Genomic DNA, 21,607 nt, shown 5'->3' on the forward strand with positions numbered 1-21,607 from the left:
TAAGATTCCTTCATTAACAAAATATGTGGTTTTGTCATTTATTAATTATAAATGTTAATTAATGCATATAAATACATTTTGAAATGAGTTAGAGAGAAGAATAATTTAAAATTCATTCTCTTATGGGAAAATGAATTTTCTCATTTTTAATAACTAAAAATTCTTGTTAAAATCCATTGAATGTTAAATTTTATTCTAAAAAATTATCCAAACACATTATTTTGTCATTAAAAACTTTATTTAATTATTCTACTAATCTTTATAATTTTACTAAATTTACTATTAGATTCCTATACTATTTTTGTTTTTAGTTAAGTTTTTATATTATTTTTAATTTTATAATTAAATTATTTTTATGTTAAAAATATTAAAATTAATAGAATATTTCTACTAAAAATATATGGTCAAAGATCTAATTAGATTCTTACTTATAAATACTTTCAATTTATAAAGAAATATTCTGTTAAAGCTAATATTTTTTATACTCGAAAAGATCTAATCACAAAATTAAAAATAATGTAAAAATTTAGATAAAACTATTTAAATAATATAAAATTATTTTATTTTACATTTATTAATTATAAATATTATGTATATAAAATTATAATTATTATATTATATAAAATAATTTTAAATATTATTTCCTTGACATTAACTAAATAATAAATATATTCGGCAATGATACTGTCCCAACATTTAAAATAAAATATAGATTACGTTTTGTCAGAATAAATCAATCATACGGATTATTATCTTCTTATATTGGGGGATAAGGCAGAATAATTTGTGCATATGCATATGGGTTAACATCACCGATTTATTGCCGTGAATATAGCGATTCCATCATTATTACACCAACTTTTTTTTTCCCTATTGAAAAGATTCCGGTAAAGTAAGACATAAACCCCAAAAAGATTAGTCCCTTTCATTCCTTTTTTATATGTTTTCTTTTGCTTTCTACTAATTCCCAATCTCTTTGATGCGTGACACCATCATTGATTTTCATTAGCATGCACCAAGGGACAATTACATAAACCACACAATTTTAAAAATTGTGTGAATCCACCCACTAATTATATACTCTTGTATTAAAGTGAATTTAATTTGATACAAAAAAAATCTATACGTATATTTAACTACTATTATTATATTACGAACGAGTTATATATGAAATGACATAGCCTCTTCGTACTTATACGGAGGTCATGTGAATCCAAGGGCAGAAAAAGAGACACATGGAACTCAAAACGACACAACACAAAAAAACAAAACATATACTTATGTTAACACCAAAACACAACAATGCTATTATGCCACCTTTATCTCTCTAATCCCGAAAGGTCCTTTCTCATTCCCATGTGCAACATGCAAATATTCAACTACTAGCTATAGGATGATAGTGCACTCTAACTCATCATAAACCAACACCCAATTCCTTTTTTTTTCAATAAAATAATCAAAACGGAACCCCAAAGTTTCAATTTTTTAATGACCTTACTCAATTTTTTTTATGTCACTAAAAGTCTAAACTTACAGCAAAGAACCCCACTTTTTCTGCTGTAGTGTGAGTTAAACGAGAATCAGTTATTATTCGTTGCCTTCTTCACCTTCTATTCCCACCACTGTCCTTTGTTTGCTTCCTCAACGCATCGTTATCTTCTTTTCTATCTGTTCTTCTAGTTGCTTCGTTCATTCTCTTGTTGTTGGTGTTTATGTTGTGGTTTCTGCAATGGCTACCTTAGCTGACATTGGTGTCTCAGCACTCATAAACATTCTCACATCATTTGCATTCTTGCTGGCTTTTGCTCTTCTCAGAATTCAACCCATCAATGACAGAGTTTATTTTCCGAAATGGTATATCAGTGGTGGAAGGAGCAGTCCAAGGGGAACAAGAAACTTTGTTGGGAAATTTGTGAACCTCAATTTCAAAACTTACCTTACTTTTCTCAATTGGATGCCACAGGCTCTAAGGATGAGTGAATCTGAGATCATTACCCATGCTGGTCTTGACTCTGCTGCTTTTCTCAGAATCTATACTCTTGGGTATTCATTCTCCCTTTTGTAGCTTTCTGCTTTTACTTTAAAGTTTCAAATTTTATTGGTAATTCTCTTTCTAGATTGTTTATTTCTTGTTTGTCTTCTACTATCAGTTGCTATCTAACCAAAGCTTGGTGCATTATCCTGTGTTGTTTTGAAGTTTCAAACTTTATTGATAATTCTCTTTTTTATATTGCTGAATTGTTGTTTATGTCCTACTATTATCTGCTATTTCATCAAAACTCATAATGGGTTGTGAAAAGTTCTAATCTTTTTGGTTCACTCTTTGAATTTTATATTATCTCACTTTTGGGTGCATTGTCCATTGCATTTTTCTTTTAATATTCTCTTTTGAAGTAAAAGGGCCGTGGAAACTTATCTGCTCTCATGTGATTCTGGAAATTGTGATTTTGTTTGTTGTGAAATTGATGGTTATCATGTTGGAAACTTTGTTGAAGAACAATCTCTAGTTTTTCATGCTTATGGTATGGAGTATTGGAGGATTGCATAATTTTGATTAATAAGTGATATTCGGAGTTGTGCCGTGTGGTTTTCAACTTTCTTTTGTTTAGTTACAGGCTTTTTTCTAAGCCTTTCCGTGGAAGCTTTAGCTTTTGGGTGTGTGTTATCCATGTGAACCTTTTCTGAGTTACCTATGTCTATGTGGGTTGCACATGCGGTTTTTTCTGTTTATTATATTTACAAAGTCCTTGGAATTTCAGAATTATTTAGTTACTCCACACAGTTTTATATTAAATTAGTTTGTATAGATATAAATTGCACCGAAAATGAATTATCAATATGCAGAGGGAGTGTATCTTTTTTGCACATCATGAAAATTAGTAGAAGCAGCTACTTTTATTTTTAAATTAACTTTGTTATTCAAATTATTCTACTGTGCCATGCTTATTCTCAATCTTGTTTATTTTTTCTTATATTTGCAGCATAAAGATTTTTGTTCCAGTGACTGTGGTGGCACTCCTGATTTTGATTCCAGTAAATGTGTCAAGTGGGACATTGTTTTTCTTACGAAAAGAATTGGTAGTGAGCAACATTGATAAACTCTCAATATCGAATGTTCCTCCTAAATCCACAAGGTATGGTTACTGTTTTAATTACAGATACAGTACATATTGCTGGTACTATGATTTAGTACTAATACAGTTACTTGTTTGTTTCAGATTTTTCGTTCACATAGGATTAGAATACCTGTTCACAGCATGGATTTGTTTCCTGCTTTACAAGGAGTATGATAATGTAGCATCAATGAGATTGGCTTTCTTCGCCTCACAACGCAGGCGTGTAGAGCAATTCACAGTGAGTTGCATATCTTAGTTCTGGTTTCGCTTCCCTAATTTGCTTTGAAACTCTATTTCACAGATTCATGTTTTTCATGCTTGTTGCAGGTAGTTGTCAGAAATATCCCTCATATTTCTGGCCACTCGATATCTGAAACGGTGGATAGCTTCTTTCAAACAAACCACCCTAATCATTATATTGGACACCAGGTAATAATTCTCATTATATTCTTCACTCTATAAGTTAATTGATGAGCAATGATGTCAATGATGTAGTTAATTGAGCAAAACATTTCTTTCCAGAACATCATATTCATATTTTTCTGCATTTAATTTCCAGGGGGTCTACAATGCAAACAAATTTGCCAAGCTTGTGAGAAGAAGAGAGAGACTTCAAAATTGGCTGGACTATTACCAGCTAAAGTTTGATAGGCATCCTGACAAGAAGAGACCAACTGTCAATGTATGTGATTCATATGAACTCGAGCAATTTGTCTAGTGACTTTGTGAAAATTTGTTCTGATTCCTGATCTGATATTGTTATCCTGTCTCGATTTATAGACCGGCTTTTTAGGTCTTCTGGGTCGGAAAGTTGATGCTATTGAGTACTACAAACAAGTAATTAAGGACCTTGATACATTGGTAATTCATGTTTTCATTCTATTTTCTTTGCATGTTAAATGTTCATTGATACCTCCTTTCATAGTCCTTTCAGGACTACTTGCATTTTGCTTGTGTTCATTGAGCTACATCTTTTGCAGATGATATCAGAGCGCCAGAGAGTTATAAAAGATTCAAAATCTGTTTTGCCTGTTGCTTTTCTTTCATTCGATTCGCGTTGGGGAGCATCGGTCTGTGCTCAAACCCAACAAAGCAAAAATCCTACTCTGTGGTTGACTGATTGGGCTCCAGAGCCTCGTGATGTATATTGGCGAAACCTGGCCATTCCATTTGTTTCTTTGACCATCCGAAAATTCGTGATAACAGCTTTGGTATTTGCCTTAATATTCTTCTACATGATTCCCATTGCCTTTGTGCAATCCCTTGCAAACTTGGAGGGTCTTGAAAGAGTTGCTCCTTTCCTCAGAACTGTGATAGAGTTGTAAGTGGACCTAAGTCTATTACCACCTTTGCATCCTTGATTTTGATTTGTTAATTTTAGTTGTTGAAATGGATCAGAATTCTAGATATAGTGTTCTCTCTATGCCTTGAAGGCATTGAAATTGGCTATTATTCCTTACTTCCCAATGCCTATTCTTTTTCTTATCTTGTTTTATAATCACTACACAAATTTCTCTTAGATAACTTGCTTCTTACTTTGGTTCACAAAATTTTCTTTGGCTTTGTGCAGGAAATTCATCAAGTCATTTCTACAAGGTTTTCTCCCTGGTCTAGCCCTTAAAATATTCTTATACATTCTTCCCACCGTTCTGATGATCATGTCGAAAATTGAGGGGTATATTGCATTGTCAACGCTAGAGCGAAAGACTGCATCGAAATATTATTATTTTATGCTAGTAAATGTTTTCCTGGGAAGTATTATTACCGGAACTGCATTCGAGCAGCTGCATGCATTCCTTCACCAGTCAGCTACACAGTATAACTTCTTTCTTGATTGTTACTTGAGTTTGTTCTGGATTCCTATGTTCTTTTCAATGTTTATACTATATTTGGCAATTTTTCAATAGGCAACCTTTTATAATGTTTCATTCTATTATCAACCTATTATATCAAACCTCAACAACTTTCAAAGTATATATATGTCTTAATGAAGTCATAATACTCAATGTGACTGGTCTTTTCTACTTATTGGTAACAGGATTCCTAGAACCATCGGAGTTTCGATTCCAATGAAGGCCACCTTCTTTATGACATACATAATGGTTGATGGCTGGGCTGGAATTGCTGGTGAGATCCTAAGATTAAAGCCATTGGTTATCTATCATCTCAAGAACATGTTCTTAGTTAAAACTGACAGAGATAGAGGAAAGGCTATGGACCCCGGGAGTGTCGACTTTCCAGAGACTATTCCAAGTCTTCAACTATACTTCCTTCTTGGAATTGTATATGCCGTGGTGACGCCGCTCCTTCTCCCTTTCATCGTCGTCTTCTTTGCCTTTGCATATCTGGTTTACCGCCATCAGGTCAGTGTCTCTATCAATATGATCTCATAACATCTTAAGCTCAGATTCACCTAGTTTTTGGAGTGTCTATGCAAATGCATTGATTCAGAATTCATTCATCATCTTTGTGTAGTTTCTGAGTATAAGTTTATATGTTAATTATTCAGATAATCAATGTCTACAATCAACAGTATGAAAGTGCTGCTGCATTTTGGCCCCATGTTCACAGCAGAATCATAGCAAGCTTGATAATATCACAGCTCCTCCTGTTGGGTCTGCTTAGCACCAAGAAGGCGGCTAAGTCTACCCCGTTGCTCGTTATCTTACCGGCGTTGACATATGTATTTCATGTCTACTGCCGGAGCCGATTCGAGCCTGCATTCAGGAAGTACCCACTTGAGGTATGATATATGCAATAGGCCAATATATTACAACTTGCCAACTAGTCAAGGATAACAAACCTTAGGAGATAGATAAGAATTCTAATGGTTTTTCATTTTTAATGTTAGGGTAAAGTACTAAATTAGTCCCTACGTTTGGTCATAATTCTGTTTTAGTCTTTAAAGTTTAAACTGTCCTATTTGAATCCAAAAAAGTTTCATTTAGCTTCAATTTAGTCCCACCGTGAGGTCAAAGATAAATAATTAACAAAATGTCCTATATGACAGCAGGATAAGAACAAGGTCGATAATTTAAAAAATAAGTACAAGCTCCAGAGGCACAAAATCAACCGTGGATGCATCAATACATGTATTTAACATTTTTTTTAGTTTTATAGAAAATATTTCATTTTAATTATAAGAAAAACGATAAATAAATGTATTGATACATCTACAGTTGATTTTGTGCTTTTGGAGCTTGTACTTATTCTCTAGATTATCGAATCTATTCTTATACTGCTGTCATGTAGAATATTTCATTAATTATTTATCTTTGACCTCCGGTGGAACTAAATTGAAGCTAAATGAAACTTTTTTTAATTCAAACAGAACACTTTAAATCTTAAGGACCAAAACAGAATTACGTCCCAAACGTAGGGGGATCAATTTAGTACTCTATCCTTAATGTTATTTCCTTTTAGGATTTTGCCAATAAAGAAACAAAAAATGATAACATCTGTTTTCTGTTCTACACTAAAGATGAAAATAGAAAATGAAAACAGAACCCGAACAAGCCTTGGATTTCCTATATTTGGAAACTGATTTCTATTTCATGATGTATTCAGGAGGCAATGTCAAAGGATTTGTTAGAGAAATCCACAGAACCTGACTTAAACATCAAGGCATATCTAGCAGACGCGTACTTGCATCCGATCTTCCGGTCGTTCGAGGTTGAAGAAGAGGAGTTGGTTGAAGTAAGAGTAGACAAACATGAAACTCGTGCAGCTAGTCCTCCATTGATGAGTGAGCATAGCTCCCCTTCTGCATCCCATCATCATCATCATCATCATATTGAAGAACCTTCTCCACCTCATTATAATGACTATCCAACTTCACCACCTAGTTATTACTACCATGAACCCTCTCATCTCCACTATGGTTATCACTATCAAGTAGAACCTTGAACTCAGAAACAATATATATGAACTTTGGTATTGGGTTAACTTAGGTAGCGTTTGGAAGAGAGATAGAGACTAAGAGATTGAGAGACAGAGAAGCTCTAATTTAATTTGCACAAAAGGGTAAAGTCAAAATTAATTAAAGTTGAAATTAATTATTTGAAATGGAGATATTTTAGGTATAAAATGTTATTAAAGTTTCAATTTCCATCCCCGAAAATTTCAATCTCCTGTATCTCTACTTTTTGGAGGTACTGAAATACTGAAATTTTAGAGACATAGACTGAAATTTTAGTACCAGTCTCTAGACCAACAAACATAATACTGAGTCTTAGTTTTCCCGTTTCTATCCTAATATCTCAAAACAAACGCTACCTTTAGTGTTTTGCCATTTAAAGTTTTACCATTGCAACTGTAATTATATGGTTTTTTTGGTTCTTATGTAAGTGATATGATTTCTTTTCAAAATATGTGGTGGCTTAAGTAGGCAGAATTTCACTTGATAATATAGTTTGAAGCCTAGAAAGTAATCATTTTGTACTTTTTCTTTTTTTGGTATTTACTTCTACTTAATAGTCTTGCTGTTGTGCATTGCCTATAATCATTATCTGTAAATAAATTGGATTAGATTTTTAAAAGATTAAAGGATCAATTTGGTTAATTCTAAAAGGATTAAAATTTAAAATGCTTCTTTTAAGAGTAATTTAAAAAAAAACTAAAATATATTTTTTTTTTGAATTAAAGTTGTTTGAATGAATTAGAAAATAAAAATTTGATTCTTATTTTAGAAGGTTAAAATACTTATTTAGTTAATTTTAAAATATTAAAATATTAAAATAACTCTTTTAAGATTAAGGTTATTTCATTTGTCTTAGAAAGAAAAAAAAATCGAAGTTGATTTTAAAACGACTAAACTACACTATTTAGGACTAACTTTAAATGATTATAATGTTTTTTTAATATTAAAAGTGTTTAATTGATTTAAAAAGTATTAAATTTTATTATAAAAGACTAAAATATTCTCTTAATTATAAAAGTCTTGATGCCATTTTATAAAGATGTCTAAAACGTCTTTTTTTTTAAATATTTTTTAATAATTAAAATTTAACATATATAATAGATTAAATCGTATTACTTTTGTTAAAATTAGTCCAGATAAATTAATTTGACCAAAAAATAATGAAACAAATTTTGAATTGATCTAAATTAATATTGTTATATAAAAAATTGACTACCGGTATTTTAACTTTTTTTTTATAATAGGGATATTGTAGTCATTTTTTATAAAAAATATTAATTTATACCGGTTCAAAATTTAATTTATTAATTTTTTGGCTAAACTTATTTGTCCGGTCTAATTTCAATAAAAATAACACAATTTAATTGATTATATGTGTTAATTTTTAATTTTTAAAAAGCATCTTTAAAAAAAGATTTTTTTTTGACATCTTTATCTAAGTAGCTCCCATATTATTTTAACGAAAAGATATAATAAACCTTATTTTTATTCATTAAATAAATAGATAAAAGACTTGATTTTTTTACCACAACATTTTGGGAAATATGAAAGTTTTAGAAATAAATATTACTTTTTTACGCAATGAAATTTATCAAATACAATGATCACATTTCCATTACTTATAAAAATTTGACTTTTATTTGCCATTTATTTATAATTAATAATTACTGTTTTATTATTAATAATTTATAAATAATAATTTAGACAAATATATAAAATTATGTAACGATTCTTAACATGCAAAGATCTACATATGAGTGCCAGCTTCATAAATTGATTTAAAAACTAAGAGCCGAAAATTTAGGTATGAATTTTAGATAAGAGTAAAAGCTATTAAATTGTCTTAAATAAAAAAGGACAACGTTTTTATCTTTCCACTTTGATGTAATCATTGCCTCTATATTAGTTTTAAAGAAAGAGAGATGCTCTCATAAAGATGTATAAAACGTCTTTTTGTAAAAATATTATGTGTCGCATTATTATTGGACGTATTAATGAATCCGTTACTTTTAAATTTTTTAATAAACTAGAATAGTACCGATTTTTTTATAGTAATAACAATAAACTCAATTGTTATTAGATCCGATCGAACGAACCAATTTACATAATCCGTTAGATCATAATTTTTTGTTCTTTTTAAACAAAAAAAGAGATATATTTATTTTTTTATAAAAAAATTTAAACATAATCGATAGATTGTGTAAATTAACCGGATCAAAGTGGGTTTAATAATTATAGTGTGAATAATTGAGTTTATTATCATTACTATAATAAATCGATTTTATTATAATTTATTAAAAGATAAATTATTAATTGATTTAATAAAAAAATCTAATAATATTATGACACATGTAAACGTCTTAAACAAAATGTAAAAGCTGGTGCGATATAACAATTCATGCTTATATATTATGTAGTGCATAAATCGTCATGATGAACCTAAATCGTGAGATAAAGAATGATTTTAAATGAAATAGAATAAAATATTTGAGAATTTCATAATTTATGAAGTTGAAGGCCAAAACTTAAAAAATTCCCATGATTTATACAGAACTACAACAAACCATGGATTTTGATATTTAAAGTAAATTTTATGTTCAACTATTCAACTATTTAATATATACATGATGAAGCACCGGCTAGTGTTGATTTAAAAGGAAGATAAAACAAAAAAATATCGATCACCTAACATTTATATATATGCATGTTTGAATTTTGGAATATTAGGATTAGTCTTTTTGGTGTACTCATAATGTGTTAGCCTTTTTTTAAACAAAATATAATTTTTTTATCTTTTAAATTTGAATTGAAAATTTTATATATGTACACATAATTAAGTGATACTACTGAAATTACAAATAATAACTTTTCATTCATATGATTTTTTATAAAAGTCATTATTAAATAAAAAATTTATACTTTATAACATTTAGTCATTTTATTTTTTTAAATAAACTTATCACTTATTACAGAATAAAAAAATATATTTTTAAAGAAAAATAAGTGAAATAATATTAAAATTATAAATAATCATGTCATGTTATTTTTTTTAAATAATAAATTAAATTGAATAATTTTATTTGAATTAAAAAAGTAAATTATAATAAGGTAACATTGTCATGTTTTGTAATACTGAATTTTAAGTCTTTAAAGCAATTGTAAAAAAATATATAAATACTATTATACATGTTTTTTTTATTAATTTATTAAAACTTAAAAATATTGATTTGTTGTAATTTTGTATAAATTATGGAATTTTACTAAATTTTGGCCTTGAACGTCATAAATTATGAGATTCTCAAATGTTTTATTCTATTGTGTTTAAAATTACCTTTTATCCCACAATTTATACTCACTATGACAATTTATGAAAACTAGTATAAAAACAACAATTTATATAAAAAAAATAAGAGAATAAAAATATTATTCTTTCTCATTTAGAATAATTTGATATTTTTTGCCCTTATTTGATTTCTTTAAGTAATTTAGCCTAATTGGAGTGAAGGGAATGGTGTTGAAGGTTTGAGTTTGGCTATTGTGGAAAGAGGTCGTTGGTTGAGTAGCAATAAAAAGCAAGAGAGAATAATTAATTTCAAATATTATAATTTTAAAATGAAGACTACTTTAATAAAGATACTAAAAATATTTTTTTTTAAAGATGTTTATATATTTATATGTTATTATTGGATATCTTTGTTAAATCAGTTAATAATTTATTTTTTAATAAACCAGAAAAATCAGTTTATTATATCAACAATGATAAACTCAATTGTCTGTATTATAATTATTAAACCTGATTTGATCAGATCGAATTACACAATCTAAATCGAGTATCTTTAAATTTTTTGATAAAAAGATAAATATATCTCTGACTTTTTGTTTTGCAGATATTTAAATCTCTAAAAATTTAAAAATACAATCAAATTTCTAAAAAATTGGATTTATTATTATTGCTATAAAAAAATCAATTTTATTCTAATTTATTAAAAAATTTAAAAATAATCAATTTATTAATATGTCCAACAAAGACGTTTTAGACGTCTTTAGAGAAGCATCCCCTTTAAAAATAACAATTTTATAATTTTCTTTTTGAACCACAATAAATAAATGAAATCTGAGTTCCACAAAGCGGGTATGTGGTCCTTGAAGCTTTGCATTGTCACGTTGCTCTGTTTCCTTACATAAACAGTTCACAGTTGCATATAAATATTCACTCAAAGCCATTCAAACATTCGCTCAATTGAACTCAAACCATAACAAAAGCGAAGGAAGCCCAAAAAGAAAACCCCTTTTGGTTCTTTCCCAGTTTCCCTTTTCTTTCTCCTTTCTTCTTCAATTCTTCTTCTTATTCTTGAAGTTGAACCAATGGCTGCAAATGTGAACTTTGACATGCCACATAACAGAATAAGCACCACGCTCATCACGTACCCTCATTGGTATTCACCAAAAAATGGAATTTACCGTAGCAAACACCTCTCTTTGGAGCTTCCCAAAGACCCTTTTACGGACCTTGTTTCCTTCGTCTTTTCCCACCGCCATAATGGGGTTTCAGCCCTTGTTGATTCCTCATCTGGGTCTTCAGTTTCTTACTCAAAGTTGCAACCTTTTGTCAAATCCATGGCCTATGGTCTTCATAAAATGGGTGTTTCACAAGGTGATGTGGTTCTGCTTTTGCTTCCAAATTCCATTTACTATCCCATTGTGTTCTTGGGTGTTCTGTGTTTAGGTGCTGTTGTTGCACCATTGAACCCTCTAAGTAGTGTCTCAGAGATACATAAACAAATCAAAGATTGTGGTGTGAGTTTTACTTTCACTGTGCCTGAAAATTTCAAGAAACTAGAACCATTAGGAATTCCCATTGTTGCTGTGCCAGAAAATGAGGAGGGTTTGAAGCTTGATTGTTTCTCATGTTTTAGTAACATGATTTCTGGTGAATTTGGTTTTTCGATGAGGCCAGTGATTCGACAGGAGGACACTGCTGCTATATTGTATTCTTCAGGGACCACTGGGGTGAGCAAAGGAGTTGTTCTAACACATAAGAACCTTATTTCTATGATTGAGCTTTTTGTGAGGTTTGAAGCTTCTCAATATGAATACTCTTGCTTGAACAATGTGTTTCTAGCTGTTCTTCCAATGTTCCATGTGTATGGTCTTTCGCTTTTCGCTTTGGGGTTACTGTCTTTGGGTTCCACAGTCATTGTAATGAGGAAATTTGACATTGATGAGGTTATCAATGCAATTGACAAGTTTAAGGTTACACACTTCCCGGTAGTTCCGCCTATGTTGACAGCATTGACAAGGAGAGGAAAGGGTGTTAATGGAAGTAATTTGCAGAGTTTGATGCAAGTCTCCAGCGGTGCAGCACCTTTGAATGAAAGTGTTATTGAAGACTTTGTGGAAACATTTCCTCATGTTGATTTTATACAGGTACTATTTATAGTGACACTTTTAAAAGAATGTGAATTGTGAATTATCTGCTATCGTGTATCTAATTGCTTCAGTTACTGCATTTCATTTTTGTCTTTTGTGATCATATTTGTGAGCTGAATATAGCAAACACTGAGTACTATTATTGTGCCATTACTTTTCCACATTACTAATATAGCAAATACTGGACCACCCTTTTTATTTATGTTAGTTTTGCTTTTCCAAAATTTTAGGAATGTATTGTAAGATTGTTTCATCTTAGGGTTATGGAATGACCGAGTCGACTGCGGTAGGAACACGTGGCTTCAATACTGAAAAGTTGCACAACTATTTGTCAATAGGATTGTTAGCTCCAAACATGGAGGCAAGAGTTGTAGACTGGAGTAGCGGTGAATTCTTGCCTCCGGGAAGCAGTGGTGAGCTTTGGTTGAGAGGACCTGCAATCATGAAAGGTATAAATCTGTGTTTCCCAAATATATGTAGAATGTAAAGTATTAACCTTTTAAATAGGCTTTAACCTTGTTTATTACTCTGCCATATATAAACTTTTAGTTTGCTTCAATGGGAAAATGCCATCTAAGTTTCATGGACATATTACTCACAATATGGCAATAGCATGTACTTTATGTGTAGTATTCTTCCAGTGAATTGTAAATATGATATCTTTTTCCCCGTGGATTTCCCAGGGTACTTGAATAATGAGGAAGCGACGATGTCAACAATCGATAAAGATGGTTGGCTGCATACTGGCGATGTTGTTTATTTTGATCAGGATGGGTATTTGTATATTTCAGACCGCTTGAAAGATATCATCAAATACAAGGGCTTTCAGGTATAATCAAATTCTCGGTTCAATAAAATATTTAGCAATATTTCCTTCAGCAGAAAATATCAGTAATTATTTATGCACATGGTAAACTGCAGAAGCTTCTCGTCTTCAAATGTATGGTAGAATGGCGTAAAATGTAGTCAAAACTCAAATAGGAACACCAACAAATAAATGGGGGATTTTGGATGGAAATTTCAATAGAAAATCCACCATCAAACTATACAATCTGCAACCTTTGTCATAAATCATTGGATGCTTTCTTTATATAAAGGATTAGAATATAGGAGGTAGTTGCATATTTCTAAAACTTTTGTCTATAACAGTCTTCATTCACAAAGGATGGATATGAGTTATGAAATTCTTTCTATGCTGCCACTATTTTTTAATCAAATTAATTGTTGTACTATAGATATTCATACATGGTATGTGATATGTAACAGATTGCCCCTGCTGATTTAGAAGCTGTGTTAATCTCACATCCGGAAGTTGTTGATGTCGCAGTTACAGCGTAAGCATGAACACTTGTGTATACTGATTTTTACAAATTGCAAGTATTCTCTCCAATTGTTCCTGAGCAGTATGTTTCAAATGATTGAAATTTTTACACTTGTTTCGATGTATATACATATAAGAAGGTGGTACTTTTCAAAGTTCATTTTTGGCGATCAAGCCTAACGCAGAGTGTTGCGTCGATTTCCATTTCAGTGCCATGGACGAAGCAGCCGGGGAGATCCCAGTAGCATTTGTGGTCAGGAAGGTTGGAAGCATGATTTCTGCAAAGCAAATAATAGATTATGTTGCTGAGCAGGTTCTTCCTTCATAGCACATACATAATTTCTATTATATATGAATTCACATTTACAAATACTTGAATCATTACCCAAATTTTAACTATTTTGTTGCAGGTTGCTCCATACAAGAAGGTTAGGAAAGTGATCTTCATTAAAAGGATACCAAGATCTCCAACTGGGAAGATCCTTCGGAGGCAGCTTAGGAATTTCTCCACTTCTAAACTCTAAAAGAACCCAAAACAAAAAAGGAATTCTTTTAGCAGTGGCTTATCCTCAAATTTTATTCATGTTGATGGAAACCATTCTGTTTTGGTTCTTTTCCAATTTTTTTTGAGAAATTCTTAGGTGCTTTTGAGCTTTACACATATTATGCATACCACTATTGAAAAAAAAAATGACATAATCACCTATGAATTTATCAATTCTTGAAGGATAATCCAAGAATTTGTGTACATATCTGAATAAGGATCCTTTGAAATAAGTGGTCAATAGATTCAATTCAAATACTGGAAATTAACATTTTTTAGATGTGAGAATAAAGCTGCATCGCATATCATTAGCAGCTAGTTACCATGCATTCATATAATTGGATGTTTGCCAACTAGTGGCTTCCAATAGATATGATGTTTGTGGCGTCACTCTTATTTGTAATAACCATTCAAGTTAGATAGCTGAGTTTGAACTTTGATGATTACTTTCTTTGGCAAGGGACTTATTTTTCCTTCAAGATAAATGAGCATACTCTTCTTGAATAAATGATGAAATTAGTCTCTGAAAGATCACTCTTTTTTTAAATTGATTTCTAAAAGATTTTTTAATTAAATTCGTCTTTTAAAGATTTTAAATTAGTCATGTTAGTCTTTCTATTATTTTCTTTATTGATGGTGTCAAAATTTACAAATATGGCATGTTAAGTGATACTACAATATACATCTAGTAGTCTTAATTAACTATTAACATAATAATTTTATAAAATTAGATCAAATTAAAATTTAATAAAGAGATCCCTCGATTTATGGTTGATTTGATCTAATTTTATAAACTAATTATGTTAATAATCAATTAAAACTATTAAATGTATACTCTGATGTTATTTAACGTATCACATTAATAAATTCTGATGCTGTTAGCAATGGAAGTAACAGAATAATTAGTATAACTAATTTAAAATCTTTAAAAGACGAATTTGATCCACAAAAAAAATTTCGAAGACCAATTTAGATAACGAATAATCTTTTAGAGACATTTAATCGTTTACTCTACTCTTCTTCCTCTTCACCTAGAATTCGTGTTGCAACTCCACACATCTAAATAAAAAATGATATTTCAAAAATTGGAATTGATGGTAATTAGTGGTTAAGAGAAGGGGGATTGAATTTTAGTCCCTTTTTGCTGAGCGTTACTTTCTGCCTTTTGAGATAACTTCAGGAGATTTTTTTTTCTTTTTGTCTCGTAACTAGTCAAGAGACATTTTCTTTTTGTCTCGTAACCAGTCAGGAGATATTTTTCAATTTTGTCTCCTATGCAACAGAATCAGAAATGGAATAGAAGAGAGAGAGAGAATCACACCAAGAAGTATCCTGATTCAGTTGCTAAGTGCAATGCAGCCTACATCCAGTCTTCATCACAACAATGATGGAATTTCACTATAATCAAACAGATTACAGACATCAATTCTTCTCTGGAAACTACCCTTCCTATCCGAGATAAGTCTAGAATCTATCTCCAATTCTGAACTTGACTTAGTCACCTACCAAACTTTCAACTGCTAAGTGCTAACTCAACTTGTAAAGGAATTCCCACATAATCATGATACACAACACATAGATGTACAAAGGACCTCTAAGACACCTATGGCCTTTTCTTTAATTTTGTACACTCTGCCTTTTTTCACTCACTGGTTTTTTTTTACAAACCTCATTGTTTGCCTTTTTCACCATGAGAACTCAAGACAGACAAAACTTAAAGAAAATACAAAATAGAAAACATTGAAGGAGAAGAACTTCTATTAGTTTGGGTAGTTATGAGAACTCTGTGCTTTCTCTCCTTGTCCCAACCCTTGGTCGTTCACCTTTATTATAGAAGGGGAAGCTTTCAAGGTTGAAACGGTTCAACCGAGCTAACTTCTTCTTCTTCAACATCAAAACCGGTTCGGATAGATAGAAGAGAGAAGGAACCGAAAGCTAAAACCAGCATGCAATTACCTCTCTCTCATCCCTTTTCTTCAAGCTTCATCAATCTGAGCCTTCCATCTTGACTTGGTCCCCAAGAAAGATTTCTGACCCTTGATGAACACTTGATCCTTGACAACTCCTTCTGCTCCACTTCTGCTTCCTCCTCTATGTAGTTACCTTCTATGATGGATGAACAAAAAGTAGAGACGAGTATGCCACAGAGATCTTTTTCTCTGACCGAAATGGATTGCTTCCATTTCTAGGTATGGAGATCTTGAGACTTTCTTACCACATCTTACCTTTAGTGGTAAAGATCTCAGTCACGCCATACTTTAGATCTTCCTTTTGCAAGGGCCATTATCACCTTGGCCGCTTGCTTCTTCATAACTTCTATTCTTCTATCTCTGATAGCTTGCATCTTCAAACTTCTTCTCTGTCAGTGAAGTGATCGAAAACTAGAGAGAAAAGAGAGAGGAGAGTAAAAAAGCTTTCAATGGAATTGATGAATGAAATTAAAGAAAGGTGAATGCTATAGTACCTATAATGTGGTGTCTATTTACTAAAAAGGGTTAAAAGTTATTATTTTATTTAAAAGATATAAAAATAAATAATTTTTAAAAAATCAAAACTTACTACAAAAAATAAGTTAGACAACATTTACGTAAAAATTCATAGGCACAGTAAAATTGGCCATAAAAAAAATTAATTTCCTATTCCCATGCTTAGTAACATGTGAGAGCTATAAAAGCCATCAAATCAATTTTGAAATTACTCTCTCCTATTACCAATGCCATAAAGTCCATTTAAATGAACTTGAATTCCATTCAAAGAGGGGAGTAGGTATTTGTGCAAGGCAAGCAACTTTTGCTTTCTTCCCTCTTTTAATTTTGGACCAAGTTTTATTGGTCTTGCAACAAAGATTAAATTTAAATTTATACAACAATTTCTTGGCTCAACTAACATAATAATTCAGCCACATATCATATAGCATTTTTTTGCTCAAAATTAAATATTATTATCATATTAGACTTGTTTAATTTTCGACCCAATCATAAAATTTATACACAACAAAATTATTAATCAATACAATAAAATTAATAACTTAATAATTTTATAATTTAATTATTTTTAACAATGTTTGATCATTATCATTCTTTAAAATTTTCCAAACTCGAGGAACTCCTAAGAATGATCCAACATAACGATCTCATCAAAATATTGCAATGGGTTCTATCCATCTATATTAAAGGTGTTAAGGAGTTAACCTGAATGGTTGACTATTAATCTAGGACAATTATTTAGAAAAAAAAAATAATTGCAATGGTATACTTACAATCCTTTTGCAAATTTTATAACTTACTAAAATATGATTTTTTATTTAAATTCTTTACAAAAGTAATTACTAGCTATAACTAATTTTTATTATATTAGACTAATTTAATTATAGTTAATTAATAAAATATCACACTTAACAATATTACTTGCGAAAATACATATGAATATAGTATTTGAAGGATATCTAATAAATTAGTGGTGTAATTAATTTCCTATGCTAGAGTTCCCTCTCCCCAATACCATGGCTTTTATAGTTCTAACCCAATGAACAAGTGAGTTTATTGAATCAAGGATTTTTAAAATAAAAAATTGATAAAATATTAAAATAAAAAATTAATTATTTTTAAATTAAAATAATAATACATATGTTTTATAAAAATTATAAAATTAATAATAATTCATTTTTACTTTACCACTTTACTCATTTTTCTCACTTGAAAGCATCTAAATTCGAGACAACAAAGTTGAAACAACTCTCTCTCTCTCTAACACAGCTATGTACGAATTAAGATCAACATCATCTGAGTATGTCCCACGGATTTATTGTCTTTATACAACATGACATGATAATGGCCAGTAGTAACTCGTTTTTCATAGCCGAAACTTCATTCAACACCCGTCTCCTTCCTTCAATGGCTGCCATCTATCACCGTGACCAATCATTTTTCATTTACTCCTTTTACATGTTCTCAGTGAGACATTCTCTCTTTCTCATTCAATGGCCTTCGTTTCTTCCAAACCTCACAAAAGCCCTCTCCTTTCGCTCACATAAGCCACACCCATCAACTCTTTCTCATTCAATTCCAAATGGGCACCCCAGAAAACACCCAAAGGCAGCAACTTTTGCCAAAACAAGCTGAACCCCCAACTGGGTCCTCCACTTCTTCCCCTTTGATCCGAACTTTGGGTCTTCATGTTCTTAGGCTGCTCAATTGGCTTGTTCCACTGGTTCTCTTCCTCGGTGTTGATTTCTGTTTCAAGAAAGTGTTCCAAGCAGCTTCCTTTGAGTTCCCTAGTGCCTTGTTTGTCATGTTCTGCATATTCGCAGTTTTGATGGTGCTTGATTATGTTAATCCCTTTGCAGCTTTGGCCTTCTTGAATTTCTTTGATCCTGGGGTTATGTTTATTAATAGATGGTTACCTTTGTTCTATGTTCCTTACTTGGTGGTGCTACCTATTTCTGTTAGAGAAATTCCAGCTTCTTCTGCCATCAAAATTTGCTGTATTATAGGTAGCGTTTGCATGTTTTCTTAGTTTGATTATTTATTTATTTTTATAAGTTTTTTAATAGATGTTAATTTAGATTAAGGTTCATGCTGAATCACTTGTTAGTATAATCTAGTGTTTACTTATACTTGCAATTCGTAATTTAACATTATATACACACAGGATTTATAAAATTCAATGATGGATTTGTCAACAAATTATAAATGTAATTAATAATTATAAATGTATAAAGACTTAAAGGTCTAAGATCATTCAGCATATACTTTATTCTCTATTACGTCACTCTTTGGGTTCAGTGCAAACTGCTATGCTGTTTTCATAATCTAGTGTTTAGTACTTTAGTGCATTTTAGCTGGTTATTAAAATCAGAAAATCTGCTCCAATTGAAATCTTTCATTTGTATCGTTCGGTTGACTGGTTAAACTCTTGTTATGGTTAGAATAAGGTTATATCGGGGGAGAAAGTGTGGGGTTTTAATTGGATTAAGGATGGTTGTAGGGTGAAATAAGTATTGAAAAGAACACAGTTTGGACCAAAGCCAAAATTCCTGGTTTCATGTAGATTTGTTTGTGTAATTGATGTTTTTGTTTACTATGTAATGGTGAGAGTTGTTAATGCTGTGCAGTTGGAGGATGGCTGGCTACACTTTCTGTTTCTGGTTTTACAGCTATAGCTGTAAGAAAGGCTGTGAAGACCGAAATGATCGATCCTGAGCCTATGGAAAAGCCCCCTCCATTCTCCTCCATTGAATTGTGGTCATGGATTGCGGTTTTCCTTGTATCGTTCATCATGGCATTGCTTTTCCCAACAGCACTTGGGACAGGTGCCAGAACATGCTTTTTGTTCTATCTTGCATCCACAGTAGTAGGCTACATTGTTGGCTCCGGGTAAATGATTCCTCTTCGTTACTGCATATATATGTTGACTTTGTCTGATGAAATTATATGGCAAAGAAAGCGAGATGTTCCTATAGAAAATGCTATTAGCACTCTACAGTCTACAACATAAACCACTGTTTTTTTCCCTTTTGCAACTTTGTTTCCAGATTGCCATCAAAGGTGAAAATGATCTTCCATCCAGTAATATTCTCCTTAATATTTCCCAATCTAGTGGCTTACCTTTTTGGTTTGCTGTCCAAGCAGGGGTATGATGCTGCTCTAGGTATAGTTGAAATTTTGACAATTCAGATATGTTTGGTTGAAGGTTTAGGGTCCATGGATGAGTTCCCTTTTTAACTTCACATAAATTCATCCGCGAAAACTTCCAGGCCATTTTTACGCCTCAACCAAACATACCTTAAATGGCTTTCTTTTGTTTAGCTGAGTTGAAACTACATAATGAACTAGTTATGTTGTGAATTTGTTATTCTTCTTTCAATATTGCAGGATTTTACCTTACAGAGTCATCATCTGATCCTGGAGCTGGTGACATTCTTTTGGAATTTTTAGGACCTGTTATTCTTTCCTTTGCTTTCTCTATGTTCAAACAAAGAACGGTGACCATCTCGGTTTTCACTGAATAAATCCTATAATGCAACAAAACATTTCAGCATGTTCTTTTTGATATGCAAAAATGAGGAAGCCATCAATTAATAGTTTTTCTAATGTATTTTATTCAGCTTATGAAAAGGCACGCGGCTGAGATTTTCACCTCTGTCATTGTCTCTACACTATTCTCATTGTACTCAACTGCCATTGTTGGACGTCTAGTTGCATTAGACCCATCATTAACTGTGTCCATTCTACCCAGATGTATAACGGTCGCATTGGCACTCAACATTGTGTCACTTTTCGAAGGTAGATTTTCTGTATACACAGTTGCTTGGCCTTAATTTGTTCTATTCAAGCAAAAAGGTAAACAATTTCCAGCTTTGAAATTTTGTCCATGGTATCTGCAGGTGCCAATTTAGCTCTCACAGCAGCTGTGGTTGTTGCAACTGGTTTGATTGGAGCAAATTTCGTGCAATCAGCGCTTAATATACTCCGCCTTCATGATCCAATTGCTCGAGGAATAGCAGCTGCATCAAGGTAAATTCCACAATACATAGATCATTCGGTTGAAATAAGAAACTGCATCTATGCAACTTCATTGACCTGAATAAGTTAATGATCAATGACACTGTTAATGATTCGAGAAATACACCATTCAAATGACTAACTACATTCTTCTTCAATGATATACCTTAATATGGTGCACAAATACTTCAGTTATGCTGCCTTAGATTTTTTTTATATAAGATTGTTCATTCTAACTATATATTCAATATCATGTATGAATATACATTTTCTATTTAATAGATATTTCCGTATTTGTATTTTTACGTATCGTAGTGTATCGGACACAATACTATGCATTCGAGCGAATACAATTTAGATGCTTATGTTGCTTGCAATGAAAACAATGTGTACAGTTCCCATGGGCTGGCGACAGCGGCGTTATCAGCAGAGGAACCGGAGGCGCTCCCGTTTAGTGCCATTGCTTATGCTTTGACTGGCATTTTTGGATCTTTATTTTGCACAATTCCAGCAGCAAGACAAAGTTTGCTTGCAATTGCTGGCTCTGGCTGGAATAGTTAGCACTTAGATCATGGATCATACTTGGAACTTCTTGTGCTTATTCCTTACAATGTCATATCTTTTATTGGGAACAAATGTGCTGAGCGATATTATGTGTTGATCATTAATTTGTCTTGTGTATTTAGTCATGTTTGGAAAAATAAAAGTTAGTTAACATATATATGTATATATATCCTTGTGACTCAATTTATGGAACAAAATCAATAAAATGAT

The 21,607-nt window shown here is 31.5% G+C and overlaps 3 protein-coding genes across 3 annotated transcripts; all 3 read left to right on the forward strand.

Moving 5' to 3' along the window:
• Positions 1–1,331: 1,331 nt before the first annotated feature.
• LOC107487137 (CSC1-like protein At1g32090) lies at positions 1,332–7,546 on the forward strand. Its single transcript, XM_016107734.3, has 11 exons — positions 1,332–2,043; positions 2,982–3,134; positions 3,219–3,354; positions 3,444–3,545; positions 3,676–3,798; positions 3,897–3,977; positions 4,097–4,437; positions 4,687–4,932; positions 5,155–5,479; positions 5,626–5,859; positions 6,684–7,546. The coding sequence occupies exons 1-11, from the start codon at positions 1,730–1,732 to the stop codon at positions 7,020–7,022; spliced, it is 2,394 nt and encodes a 797-aa protein (XP_015963220.1). The 5' UTR covers positions 1,332–1,729; the 3' UTR covers positions 7,023–7,546.
• Positions 7,547–11,254: 3,708 nt separating this feature from the next.
• LOC107487138 (4-coumarate--CoA ligase-like 6) lies at positions 11,255–14,776 on the forward strand. Its single transcript, XM_016107735.3, has 6 exons — positions 11,255–12,462; positions 12,725–12,914; positions 13,149–13,294; positions 13,732–13,799; positions 13,997–14,099; positions 14,197–14,776. Exons 1-6 carry the CDS (start codon positions 11,401–11,403, stop codon positions 14,308–14,310), a joined length of 1,683 nt encoding a protein of 560 aa, XP_015963221.1. The 5' UTR covers positions 11,255–11,400; the 3' UTR covers positions 14,311–14,776.
• A 3,318-nt stretch (positions 14,777–18,094) lies between these two features.
• Positions 18,095–21,603, forward strand: LOC107487136 (plastidal glycolate/glycerate translocator 1, chloroplastic). Its single transcript, XM_016107731.3, has 7 exons — positions 18,095–18,822; positions 19,444–19,705; positions 19,864–19,979; positions 20,204–20,313; positions 20,437–20,614; positions 20,716–20,845; positions 21,229–21,603. Exons 1-7 carry the CDS (start codon positions 18,399–18,401, stop codon positions 21,392–21,394), a joined length of 1,386 nt encoding a protein of 461 aa, XP_015963217.1. The 5' UTR covers positions 18,095–18,398; the 3' UTR covers positions 21,395–21,603.
• The last annotated feature ends 4 nt before the right edge of the window (positions 21,604–21,607 follow it).

Source organism: Arachis duranensis, chromosome 5 (genome assembly GCF_000817695.3).
Source record: "Arachis duranensis cultivar V14167 chromosome 5, aradu.V14167.gnm2.J7QH, whole genome shotgun sequence".
In the NCBI taxonomy this organism is placed as follows: domain Eukaryota; kingdom Viridiplantae; phylum Streptophyta; class Magnoliopsida; order Fabales; family Fabaceae; genus Arachis; species Arachis duranensis.